This window comes from Bemisia tabaci, chromosome 10 (assembly GCF_918797505.1).
Source record: "Bemisia tabaci chromosome 10, PGI_BMITA_v3".
Lineage (NCBI taxonomy): Eukaryota > Metazoa > Arthropoda > Insecta > Hemiptera > Aleyrodidae > Bemisia > Bemisia tabaci.
This window is the reverse complement of record NC_092802.1, coordinates 20,965,874-20,979,545: the sequence shown is the minus strand read 5'-3', so window position 1 is coordinate 20,979,545 and position 13,672 is coordinate 20,965,874. Positions and strand designations below refer to the sequence as shown.

The following is a 13,672-nucleotide window of genomic DNA, read 5'->3' as shown; positions in this document are numbered from 1 at the left end:
AAACTAAATGCTGTTTTTCGACTTTCAGTTTTTGGCAGGAGGAAATATACGGCTATTGAAACTCAAAAACGTTCTTAACTCAATTTTTTTGAAAGTGTGGTTGGTTTCTTTCTGATGAACTCGGACCAAATATACTCTTAGCAGGTAAAATCGCCCAAAAATCACGTTAGGCACTTAAAGTCTGAGATCCATTCCTTAGCGCGCAATCTGCGTAGTTTTTAACACGCGTTTTCAAATTTCCCGCAATAGGCTTCAAAAAGTTTCTATTTTTCATCAAACTCATTGAAAAACAGCGTCCTACATATAAATTAGGAGTATAAGTAAAAAGCTAATAGCAAAGTAGAAATCAGCAGGAAGACCAGTTAGTCCCACGCCTACGAAAAGTTTTTAGACAAAAACAACGCTAAAGTTGATTCAATCTAAATCCAGCCAAGACTGCTGCGACTATGCTCTCAAAGTTTGTCGCCCCTCTGACGTAAGGGCGTATCTCAATTCCCTGCGTATCTCAATTCCCACGAGCCCTATCTTACATTTATATACATGATTTTTGGGGCTCATACGCAAATCAAGATATGCCCTTATGTCAGAGGAACGACGAGTTGAGGTCACGACGGTAGCGAAATGGCCTAAGGAGGAAAATGATGGACTAGCTAGGGTAGGTTGCCGTTATTTAGTCTATCATAAGTCTTTAGTCCATTGTAACCACCCGCTTCCATCAAAAGGGTCATTTCATTTTCTCCTCGTCTTCTTTGTCTATCGCTTCGTCTATAGCTTTGTCTATCAATTTCAATAATCAGCCCGCTGGTCAGTGGAATTTTCATAGCAATTCTGTCTTGGTATTCCACCTTGTCTCTGCGTAAAGCATACGTGAAACTAGGGTGAGGGGGTAGCTTGGCCATGACCAAGTGCTCTTAGAATTTGACTTGGCCCTCCTCAGAATATTTAAAACTTCAAAAATACCTTCACGAATCACCCTAAGGGGCTTCCCGATTAAAGAAGCTGTTTGAGGATCGACTGTAATGCGGCCTGTACTCGAGTCGTGTTACCGAAAAACCGCGCTCCCGAAGACCAAACGCTCTTTCGTAACACCCAAACCCGGCACCCGGACCGGGTCCCTGTTTCACTTTTACCCCGAAAGATCCACCTGCCCGAAAGCCCTCTGACGTCACGGATCGCGATAAGCGCGTCACGGAGGCCCCGACTCCACTTTCAAAAGCCGTGAGCCGCGGGCGGCGCCCCTAGCGGCCGCGCCGGGGACCACGGGGCGAGAGTAGGGCAAGCGGCGCGTTTCTCCCGCCGTGGACGCTAGCGCTCCCTCTTCAGTCTTTCGCCGAACGCGATCAAACGAAGTTCGTCCCGCCGCGCGTCGTCTGAACACCGTGACACGATTTCGAAGCGATAAGTGTGCCGATCCGATGGATAGTGGGTATTAGTGGCTTGTCAGTGCGGTTCGTTTTGTGGCGCTCAAAATGCGTTTGAATACGGGTGGTTTCGTGAACGCTATCAAGTTGTTCAAATTGGATGTTAGGATTGTGTTATATTCCTTTGGATTGCTGCTGAATGGAGTACTTTCTCGGGGTAAGTGGTGCCCTGATACTACTAGATAATGCCGCTGTCCACTGCAAAAACGGCGTAACTCCACTCTAAATGTAGTATTTTTTCAGGGTTGCTCAGTTAGGGAATACTCGGACAACTAGGAAATACCAGGGAATTTGTAAAAGCCAGGGAAAACCGGGAAATGTCAGGGAAAATGACGAAAATGTCAGGGAATTTGTTAAATAACCTTCAGTTGCTTTCTCGGATGGGTTTGAGGTTTCGAACAATCAATATTGCCTGTAAACTATTTTCACTTATGTCTTCTGAAACACCTGTCAATCTGCAATCGTCAAGGAATTTCACTAAAATGTATCACGGAAATGTCAGGGAATTTCATTTTCCAAATTCTGTGGCAACCCTTAATTTTTCCAGCACGTGCTGCTCTATTAAAAGGAAATTGGGATGTCGCAAGGCTTCATTTTTTCATGTTCAGCGCCTAATGGTGTCCCGGAGTCGTATCGGAAAGATGAAGGATGATTATTTGTGGGGTTTTTGTAAAACAGAATTTTGTCAGACAAAAGTGAAGAAGTTTCGAATGGAGATATGGCGGTTTCACTTTGGACGGCGGAATGGGGATGGACTGGTTCAGGGGCTCCTAAATTCTGGGTCGGAAAGTTCGTCTTGCCAAAGCTGGGGGATCCCATCTGACATTTCTTGAGAAACCTCGCAGAGGCCCTCCAAAACTTCCTCCCCTAACACATATTCTGGAGAGGGCAAGGGGGCGATCGCCTCCTAAACTCTCTTGCCAAAACTTTGAGGCCCTACTCGACACTTCTTAAGAAACTTTGCGGTGCCCTTCGAGGCCCTTAGGAACTCTCCACCTTCTTCGGAAGGGGCCCCCAATGCCCGATTCTCTTTTCGGCGAAATTCGCTCCCTGGTAAAAAGGCCAGTTTACCCCTTCTACATAAAAGTTCTTTTGATACTTCTAATTTGAAGCGCCGAGGATTAGAACCTGCGATCTGCACTTCTGTAGAAAATAAGGTTATGATGGATTTCAGGGTTCTCAGAAGAATAATATTGTATGGATCAAAATTTCTGAATGAAGTAATTTTATCTGGAGGGTTGAAATTTGAAGTCATGGCATAGGAGAGCACAGTTTCCCATGGGGTTCTAACAATCATCTCGGTTAAATATTGCAGTTTCAAATCCTCAGCGCCTCATTTTGTTTGTTCTTGATCGTATGATTAGAAAGCCAAGATCATTCAAAGGCATGAACTCTGAATGGAGAGATCTAAAAGGAAATTCCTCTAATTTTTAGAGACAGGGCGGTAGTGTTGTGGATGAGGCGGTGACACGATGCATTCATCCCATGCAGTAGTCTACTGCCAGTAGGAGGTGTCACGATTCTACTTTCTTATCAGTAGTAGGGATTCCTTTCCGCTGTCTTCGGGAAATTCAGGAGTAAATTAGAGAATGCACTCTCACAAAAGAGGAGCTGAGAGGAAATTTCGATCCCTGAAGTTAAGTGTTGAGAAAACACGTACCTAAATTTAAAAAAAAAAAAAAAAAAAAAAAAAAAAAAAAAAAAAAAAAAAAAAAATTTTTATAAAGTTCCGAGTATGCTAGGAAACCTGTTCGATCTTTTACACTTACAAACAAATGCCACCAATGCTCTTTCACAAGCTTTTGATCACTTTTTTTTTTTTAATTACAGACCTAAGTACATTTTACCTTAAATTTTAGTTAGACACATATTACGTCGAACATTTTGTGTTTAGCATATACTTATATAAGTGATTTTCAGAATTTATCAGAAGTTCGATGCCAATTTTTTCATTCCACTTTTTTTAATTTCACACTCTTAAAAAAGAACAGAAATGGTTTTCCAGCTTATAAATAATTTTTTTTTTTTTTATGTTTATAAAATTCCAAATTTAATAGTAAATTTTTCTACCTAAGGCAGGTAATTTTTTTAAGAAACTAAAGGAAAAGAAGAGAAAAACTGTGTAGTGCTTTAGAAGTTCGCAATCGGACGCACGCACTTTTCGATGTTACCCATCGATTTTCTTATAGAATGAGGGATGTGTTCTCGTCAAAACAGTTTTGCTGTGAAGGAACAAGGCACTTAAAACTGCGCCATGAAGACATTTTTAAAGACATTACGTTGATAATTTCTCCGATTAGGAAACGAAATCTCATTGAAAATCCGCGAAATCCCACACCGAGGTACCAGTTTTTCTTGTTAATATGCCTATTGGTGGTGGTTAGTGGTTAGTGGTTACCTATGCTCGTCCTTCAAATATTTTTGATTCGAATTGTGCGGACTACAATTCAATGTCAAGGGTGAAGAACGATTGGGATCGGTGAAATTTTTTGCTCCCTCGGAAAACTTTCGATCATCGAAGCCAACGTACTTTCTCATCATCGCTCACGGTCACTCTCTTGCTATGATTCTTTAAAAATATAATCATCAAACTGTTTTGCATACGCTGATTCTTTTGCACGGAGGCAGGAATTCGGGAATAGGTTGTTGATCAAAGCTTACAAAAAACGTTCAGTTTGTGTAATCTTTATTCCCGTTCGTGACATCCATAAGCCGCGTTGTCTCAACTCTCTCTATAAAGGGACTCTAGGGTTTACCATCGACTACCTCTTTTGAAATCAACTTAGAGGAAGGAGCTTCGAGATGCAAATCCTGCAATTCTGCAGTCAGGCCGCCTCGCCGATGCACCTTTCGTTCGTTGGGAGCCGAGTGGGGCAGTGGAATAGAGTTTGTTTTGGCGAGTGCGGGGTGCGGGAACAGGTCTTACTTTCTACAGATGTAATTTAAAGGTAGAAAGCTAAAACTTAGCCGCTCGGTCCGCCCGAGTGTCCGAGACTTGAGTCCGCGCATGGACAAGTCTGCCCCGCGCCGCCGCTACCGTCGACAGTCCGGCTATGTCCTTCCAAGTTTCTACAAAAAGTTAACAGGATTCCGCCGCGACAGGCAGATCCATCAGCTTCCACTATTCGGTCGGGCTAAGGGAGAACGCCATATAAGCCTCCAGACGTTGCCGTATCTTCTTTAATGAAAAACGAATTTACTATAGGAAAATTGTGAATATATTTCTTTAAAATTGTCAGACAATTTTGCTTGTAATTTAATCTAAAATATCTGAACATTTCAAGGGGAAAGATAGACAACTTCCAGATCCATCAGCTTCCACTATTCGGTCGTGCTAAGGGAGAACGCCGTATGCTGCCGTGCTGATGAAAAACGCCGTATGAACATTCGAGAGTTGCCAAATTTCCCTCGATAAAACATGTATTTTTGACAAAATTCATGCATACTTTTCCGTGAAAATTTCAGATATTTTAGATTAAATTGCGTGCAAAATTGTCTGCAAAGTTGGGAAAATAATATTCTCAATTTTCTCAGTAAATTCGGTTTTTATCGGAGGAAACTTGGCAACGTCTGAAGGCTTATACGGCGCTCTTCTTTAGCACGGCAGTATAAGTCTCCAGACGTTGCCGTATCTTCTTTAATAAAAAACGAATTTACTAGGAAAATTGTGAATATTCTTCTTTAAAATGTCCAGACAATTTTGCTCGTAATTTAATCTGAAATATCTAAAAATTTCAAGGGAATAGATAGAAAACTTCCCTCAAGAATACACGCCACGTTTTATCCTGTAAAATTTGGCAACTCTCCAATGATCCTACGGCATTTTTCTGTGACACGGCAATATAGCGCACTCGAGAGCATTTTTGAACACAAATATTCCTTTCAGGCTACCGCAAAAAATGTTAAGGCAATCTCGAAAAATGTGAAGGCGAAGAACTTTCTGCACCCCTTATTGACTAAGTATATGGGTTGAAAATTTGCGGCCTCGTCAAAAATCAGGTGCTAGTTTATTAATGAATAATAATATTAGACGGTCTCTGTGACTGTTTGAAGTGAAAAAATCACTTAAATGATTAAAAAATTCATGAAAATTATACATACTGTATTACGAGTGTATTCATACGTTGTGATGAAATCATTGAAAGTCAGTGACATCCCCGCATTCTTCCCGAAAAAACATTCGGGAGATCGAGGAACATCAAGGGAAAGACATCGAATGATTCGGTGTTTTTATGTACGCAACGCTACGGGGAGTATTTGAAGGGCTTCCGAAAGAGCGCAGGTCATCAGCCATGCAGCCAAATCTACAGTTCTTTTGAAAAATCCATCACTGAATGAAGTAACTTGAGAACCACGATACACAAGTGCCCCTTCGATAGTTAACGAGAATATGGTGAACACACTGAATATTTTAACATTTTAAATTTATAGACGAGTATATATAACGTTTACGATCAGCGAAAAGAATTATGCATTTTTTTAGCTGCCCGCTTCAAAAATATACCACGATAAGGATATAATTAGACGCCTAAATTAGTCACCATGGTTTTAGAACTACACTTTTTTAATTTCATGGCAACAGTATACAATAGGGCCGTGCTTACAGCCCTAAGGGGCCTTAGGGGGGGCTTAGGGGTACGTAACGCCCTAGGGGGAGGGGAGACGAGGAGAGCGTTATGCAATTTTGTTTCACGTCTTAAAGGATAGCGACCCACGTCACAAAGGAGAGAAGGAGAGGACAAAAATTCCGTAAAAATGCGTCTCGTAATTTACTCATGAACGCTCCCTCCGACAATAATTTACTCTCAATCGCAACAGATAAATCGAAACGGGGGGAACAATGGCAAAAAAAAATTGTCAAAAAACGATTTTTGGCCAAAGTCAGAATCAAAATACAGGATGCATGATGAATTGATGAGTAAATAGTGATTCTGAAGCTCCAAATAAAGCTGCATGGGATTCGAGCTATCACGGTAAGATCGTCGGTGTTTTTCTTAACCTTGCGTTTAAGTCTCCGGGCAATTACACAATATATCTCTACTCCCCGATTCACAAGGTTTTAAATACTGTTATTTTCCCGCGTTTGGCAGCACTGGCTCGAGGAATCGCGGGGGTTTCACGGCGTGAATGCGGGAGAGGAAGGATGATTTAGCAGTTACAGTATACAGGGATGCCCCCAAAGAAAGGTAGAAAGGGAAAGGCTATAAACTACCCAACCCGAATTGTTCACCGCGCGCCAAGGGAGCGACAGGTGGGCCATTGTGCCCGCTCGAAAAGGCGCTCTGCCGTTCGAGGGTGCCAGATGTCCCGCCAGAAATGAAGGTTTATACTGCCTTGCGAAGGAAGAACGCCGTACGAGTCCGTAGATGTTGCCAAATTTCCTTCGATAAAAACAGAATTTACTGGGAAAATTGTAAATATTTTTTTTCCAAAATTTTCAGACAATTTTGTGCGCAATCTTATCTAAATTATCTGAAAATTTCAAGGAAGAAAGTGCTTAAATTGCGGCAGAAATACATGCTTTATCAAGAAAAATTTGGCAATTCTCGAATGTCCATACGGCGTTTTTCCTTAGCACGGCAGTTTAGTTTTATATGAGAATTGCAAACTATTGCAGGAGCGGGAAGAAAGTTGTGTGCACTGGGCCTGTTGCAAACTTCAGCCGGAGGAAGAAGAAGAGTTATTTCTCACTGATAATGCCTCTAAAAGAGAGAAAAGTCTAAAATACAGTTCTAACTTCACAATCTGCGTCAGAAATATGCCTATATTTCATTTTCCCGCTTCGAAAATGATACTGCGGCACATGTGAACGTTTCGTTAGAGGAGTCGTTCCATCCAACCTTTTTTTTTATTAAATTTCTTAAAGAAAACTGGGCGGCATTTTCTCTTGAAATTGTCAACCAAAGGCTAGGGTTATTTTGTGTTTTACTTCTCGTATTAACCAAACGTTTGTGTTGAAATTTCTCACTGTATAGTTCAATGAGCTTGTCTAAAATAACGTCAATTTTCCGTTTTTAAAGACAAAGCTTCATAAGTGTGACATCACGCGCGCTCATCTCGTAGGTCTTTTAGAATTTTTACAGATTCTGATATGCTTTTCTAAGCATATCGCATGAATGACATGATGGAAACCAATGCAAAAACTGAACGTACACCTCTAACCACACTAGATCTCTGTGGTTCCGTAAAAAAATATCTCATTGCGTAAGGCCTTATCTGGTTTTACTTTCGTTTTTCTCCGCATGCGGGTCGGATGTCGATGCGTCGGTGCAAATTGAATCCAGACGCCACCCTAATGTAAAGTTAATGCAGAAACGATTAACATCGTTTCCTCGAAAGCAAGACGGTGACTTCCGATTATTCGCCGTCGCAAATAATTCTTCGGATTTCTCTTGGATTGTCATAAACATAGAACGAACTTTCGGAACCAGACTCAGGAGAACCATTCATGGAGAGTGAAAAGCCATTGCATCTTTTCACGCTTTTAAGAGTTTAATTTGTTGGAAATCCCAATCAACAGAAAATGAACTTTCTCAAGCTCTCGTCTGTCTACTGCGGGCGAGAGATTAGATTTCGCATTTTCCGTCGCGTAAAACCGCAGTTGCGGAAACTTAATTTAATAACCTGTGAATTTTCCATTCTCTCATTGTTACTGAACCAGCGCAGGGTGAAACATTTCCCAGAATTTTGAAATAGCCTTACTGTCTCGAGACATCTCACGGTTTTCCAGGAAATAATTTTTGGTCTCATCCTAACATTTCAAGGATTTTAGACTTTTAGGGTCCGGAAGGACAGCCAACCTATGAATTCAAAGTCTTCAGAGTTATTTATGAATACACTTTTCACGACCCGTTGTTAGTGAAGCATGTATTTGACTTGAAGAAAAGTTCAGCTCTAATCAAGATTAAGAAAATTCTTGCCGGCAAAGTCAAGAATCATCTTGCTTGAGACAAGCACCTTTTTTTTCAGTTCTGCAATGAACTCCGCTGTCCATAAGGCTCAAAGGCTTTTCCGGGCTCACCTCGATGTGTAGTTACGCCTTTTTGACAGCCGGGCGACTTAGTGTCTCATACGGCATTCTTCCTTAGCACGGCAGTTTTCCCTCGTGACCGGTCACACTGACACAGGCGTAGTAATGAGATGAGTTCCGATTTATTGACACCGGATGGAGCGTTAGGAGACTGACCGAGAGCATTTTAAGATGGAGGATTAGCTGTCACGCGGCCGAACAATCCGCGACTAATCGGAAGACGGGCCAGTGGATTTCTCAATCGCCGGGGCTTCGTTGTCGTCGCGGCGACACAACGAGACCAGCGACCGTTGCGTCGTATCCGCAATCTGCATCAAATCCGTCACCGTTATTAAAATTTGAGTCACATCCGGATTAGGTAACATCCGAAGAGGCATGCGTCTGCTCTCCGCAGAATTCGCCGCCTGTGTGGATTCGAGTCGCCTCCGAGGACTCCAGGGTGTCTGACAACCGGGAAAACCTCTTTTTTCCAAGGAATTTTTTTTGTTCCAGGAAAGTTAGGGAAAACGTCAGGGAATCCGCAAAAATACATGATAAATTATGCATATTTCATAACAACATTGTTCTCGCTTTGAAAGGTACAGCCAAGTAGGATGTTGTTAAATTTTTACAATTTTTTTTTTTTACTGTTTTATCCAACTAAGGAAGACTGAGTTTTCAGCTGGAACGTTTTAGTTTTATTCGTGAAAATTGGTCTTGTTGCCGCTCTGTAAATTGTTAAATTAATGTATATCTTATCACGGGCTGCGAAGCATCAATCATATCTTTGACTGTTACCCCACCCGATTACATTGCAAAGATTGATGATGCATGGTCTTGAAAATGTATTGTCTCTATACACAACGATCCAACGATGCCACAAGCCGCATCAACCGTCAATCTGCGACGGAGACTTAAACGCTGGAGTAAGAAAGTAGTCGACGCAATCAGATGTGAGTTATCACCTCGTGGACGTTAGTATTCGACTCGTTTTTCACTAAGACGATCGAAAGCTAATTCAAGTTTGCCTTCTTGGGTTACTTTGCTTCGATTGTCTATGCGAGGCCGCTAAAATGTATTTTTTCTGGAATCAGAGAAGCGATTAGCGGGATCTTGCGATATTATTGTTATTTTTCGTTAATCAAACAGCTTCAAAGAGGGTAACTGAAACTGAAGTAATCAACCGATGAAAATCTTTTTAGTAGAGCGTGCTCTTAAATGTTACGGAGCATTAAAGATGGCGAATTTTTTAAAACTCCGAATAATACAGAAAATGCAGCCAATTTTCGAGTTGTCCATAAACATGAACCATGTAGAGTTCAGGCAAATAAGCCATGAAAAGGGCTATAGCCTGCAAAAATCCCGGGTACCAATGTTTTCATCGATTCCTATGTAATTTTTGACGCTGAATCCGGATATCAACTTTGCGCCATTAAATTCGGACCGGAAAGTTGCCAAATTTGGCAAAAATGGCCTAAAATCGGACTTTTTTCCGGATTATGGCCTGTAACTTGCCAAAAATTGATCTGACGATAAAATTAGTTATTTTCAGAAACAAAGCTCGTTTTTCCTATAAAAAGTTCCTACACTCTTTTTTGCTCAATGCAAAATCAAGCGCGCTGGCGGGCTCCGAACTTTGAAAAATGAGCAAAAATTGTGTTTTTCGCGGTTTTTGCCCGATGTCTCCTGTTTTAATCGTCCGACGAGTAATTTCTGGACAAATTAAGTGAAGATGGTAAAATTTACACTTAGTGAAATGAATTGATGTAAATAATAAGGATAACCCAACACATTACAGTATGCGCAATTTTCGCACATTATACAAAGTCCGGAGTCCGCCAGCGCGCTTGATTTTGCCTTGAGCAAAAAAGTGTTTAGGAACTTTTTTATAGGAAATTTAACGAGCTTTATTTCTGAAAATAACTAATTTTATCGTCAGATCAATTTTTGGCAAGTTACAGGCCATAATCCGGGAAAAAGTCCGATTTTAGGCCATTTTTGCCAAATTTGGCAACTTTCCGGTCCGAATTTAACGGCGCAAAGTTGAAATCCGGATTCAGCGTCAAAAATTACATAGAAATCGATGAAAACATTGCTACCCGGGATTTTTGCAGGCTCTTTTCCTTGTTTGCCTAGACTAGTAGGTAAGTCAACAGTAGAATGCTTAAGTCCCGAAAGTAAAAGCTTCCACCATTGCCAAGATACTGGTGGAGGGTCTCGTGTCTCTGGATGAGACCACAGACCACGCTCATCCCTGGAGATGCTGCCTACCTCGACGGAGAAGGGGGGGGGGGTGTTTCGAAACGTTGCGGCTGTACCGTTGCTTTCGGTTTCAGCTTCTGTTTTTTTTTTTTTCGCGGACGATTTCGTCGGATCGCAAGCCGATGAAGTAAATTGATCGTTGAGACACTGCGGTCGGCACCGTCCGAAACCAACGCGACGATCGGGGGCTTATCGCAGGAAATCGCAGGATTCGCGGGTCTCGTCACTGTTTCGACATCGCTCCGCGAAATTGGCGCCACCGCACTTCGCTCCGATGCGACCCGAAAAGACCTCGCCGTTGCGTCAGCTCAGTTTTGATGACGGACGAAACCAGGACGAAAAATTTGCAAAAGGAAACGGCACTGAAGGAAATTAACTTGCTCCGTGACCGTATACACGAAAAAAAATAAATTGCTGATTTTACAATTCAATTGCTAAAAAAAGTGACTGCAACAATGGAAAAAAAACACAATCAGATTTAAGCTTAAATCAAGAACCAAGCCTTTTAATTTGAGCGGATTTCCTTTTGATTTAAGCTTAAATCTGATTGAATCAAGAGTCCTTTTTTGTGTCAATGTTTTTAAGAGTTTGGACTCCAGATCGAATGTGTTTTTTATTTTCCAGTGTACCGAGACAGACAATCCCAGCTATGTTGAATTGAACAGCTACTTATTTCGCGGCTGTAACTTTTTTTTGCGATGCGGCAACGATAGATTGAAGTCGACCGATGATCACAAATCGCCCGAATATCTCTTCAATAATCGATCAGGAAACACGCTCGCTCCAGAAGAACGGCAACCGCTGCGAGGATGCCAGCAAGTTATCGGTTTCCACCGTCCTACTTTTCCGCGTTTTTCACTCTTATCCGTTCCGTACCACTAATGAAGCGTCAATGAAGCTGAAACAAAGCCGCCGGCCGCTCTGATCCCCGAATTAATCAAGCATATTAGTTTCATTTTCTAATCGCGGGGGAGGCGCATCCTCGACGCCCCCCCCCCTCGCCCGTCCGTTGCATGGATGCAGAAGTAGGTTATGAATCTCTACGCCAATTCCTGGGCAAACGCGTTTCTTTTTGCCCGCAGTCCCGTGTGAAGAAAGGAAATTCGTAATATCTACGGCAGCGTATCTTGTTGGAGCACCTGCACCTGCGGGCTGATTGTTGAAATTGATAGACAAAGCTATAGACGAAGAAGACAATAGAGAGACGTAGGGATCCTATTGGTGGAAGCGGGTGGTTGCAATGGACGAAGAAGGTAGGTAATAAACTAACTAACGGTAACCCACGAGAGACCCTTCAGTTAGACCATAATTTTCTTCCTTAGTCCATGAGAACCACCCATTTCAACCAATGAGATCGATGATCCACACTCCTAATGTCTTCTTTATCTATAGCTTTGTCTATCAATTTCAACTATCAGCCCACTGGCCCCTCCGATAAGCGATATATTTCCAGAGGTAATGGAGAAAAAACAATGTTGCCCAACCGATGGTACCGCCAATGGAGATGTTGCATGTGCAAGGGATTTGCGATTTGACTGTTGTTTCTCATGTAAAAGTTCGCGAGAAACACGATGGTGCCACTGGTTTTCTCTGAAATCATCTCCCAAGCTCAGAAAAAGCTCTCAAAGTGAGGCCAAAATGGAGGGGATATCCCGCCCTACCCTGAGAGTCCACCTCTACATCAAAACAAACTCCATACGAAGATAGGGAGCAAATACATTGACAGGGCTGCCACTTTATTCGGGGACTCTAAAACTGAAAACACGGCAACCCTGCTAATGTATTTGCTCCCTATCTTTGCATGGAGAGTTCTTCTTGATGTAGAGGTGGACTCTCAGGATAGCGTGGGATATCCCGTCCATTTAGCCTCAACTCGAGAGCTTTTTTTGAGCTAGGGAGTTGATTTCAGAGAAAACCAGTGGCACCATCGTGTTTCTCGTGAGTTTTTACGTATGAATCAACAGTCAAATTGCAAATTCCTCACACATGCAACATCTCCATTGAGGAAAGTCCCTTAAATTCCGCCCCCGCACACATTCATTCATACTTTTCTCGCCTGCCATCCACCTTTTCCGGGGCTCTCCAGAAATGCAGTGTCGCTAATTGTGCTTATTAATCCAGTCACGTGATGATCACCAACCGTTGCCAGTCTCACACAAAAATCCTAATATTCGGCCCAATAATTCAACGTCAATCCCGGTTTCAATCAATGTTTGGCAAGGGGGCGATCGAAAGTGGTTGGTCCTTGTGGGACCCGTGAGAAGCGGCACGAGAAAGTCGTTGTCGCCGCGCGCGGTCGGGAAAGAAAAGGAAAAGCTGGAGCAGAGATGACGTGCATGGTGGCCGATGCGCTGGAAACTGGTCCTTGACCAATGGCGATGAGCAACCGAACTGTTGTCCGTTGACTGACCGATGGACGGTGAACGGGTGGAGGCGAGCGTAAAATCAACGGATCCAGTCGATGCCCACGGACCTCCGGGTACCTCTGGCATACCGACCGAATGTTTCCGAAAGAGACAATACGTCGCCCGGCTGACGAAAGAGCGTAACTACACATCGAGATTAGCCCGGAAAAGCCTTGAACCTTATGGATAGCGGGGTTGCGGGGTCCATTGCAGCACTTATGAAAAAGGTGCTTGGCTCAAGCATGATGATTCTTGACTTTGCCAGAAGAATTTTTTTTATCTTGATTTAAGCTGAATGGAGATGTTGCATGTGTGAGGAATTTGCGATTTGACTGTTGATTCTCATGTAAAAGTTCGCGAGAAACACGATGGACGATGGTGAAACTGGTTTTCTCTGAAATCAACTCCCAAGCTCAAAAAAAGCTCTCAAGTTGAGGCCAAAATGGAGGGGATATCCCACGCTATCCTGAGAGTCCACCTCTACGTCAAGACAAACTCTCCATGCAAAGATAGGGAGCAAACACATTAGCAGTGATGCCGTGTTTTTAGTTTTAGAGTCCTCAAATAAAGTGTCC

At 42.5% G+C, this 13,672-nt stretch overlaps 1 protein-coding gene across 4 annotated transcripts in view; it reads left to right on the top strand.

Annotated features, from left to right (window-relative positions):
- LOC109036912 (CUB and sushi domain-containing protein 1) overlaps window positions 1–13,672 on the top strand; it is a 258,012-nt gene that overhangs the window by 34,995 nt on the left and 209,345 nt on the right. The window contains exon 1 of one of the 4 annotated variants that reach the window (XM_019051332.2): window positions 1,156–1,578. The exons of the other annotated variants lie outside the window; for them this stretch is intronic. Coding sequence (XP_018906877.1) covers window positions 1,470–1,578 — 109 coding nt within the window. The 5' untranslated portion in view covers window positions 1,156–1,469. Of the gene's footprint in view, window positions 1–1,155; window positions 1,579–13,672 lie in introns of those variants that run through there. 4 annotated transcript variants of the gene reach the window in all.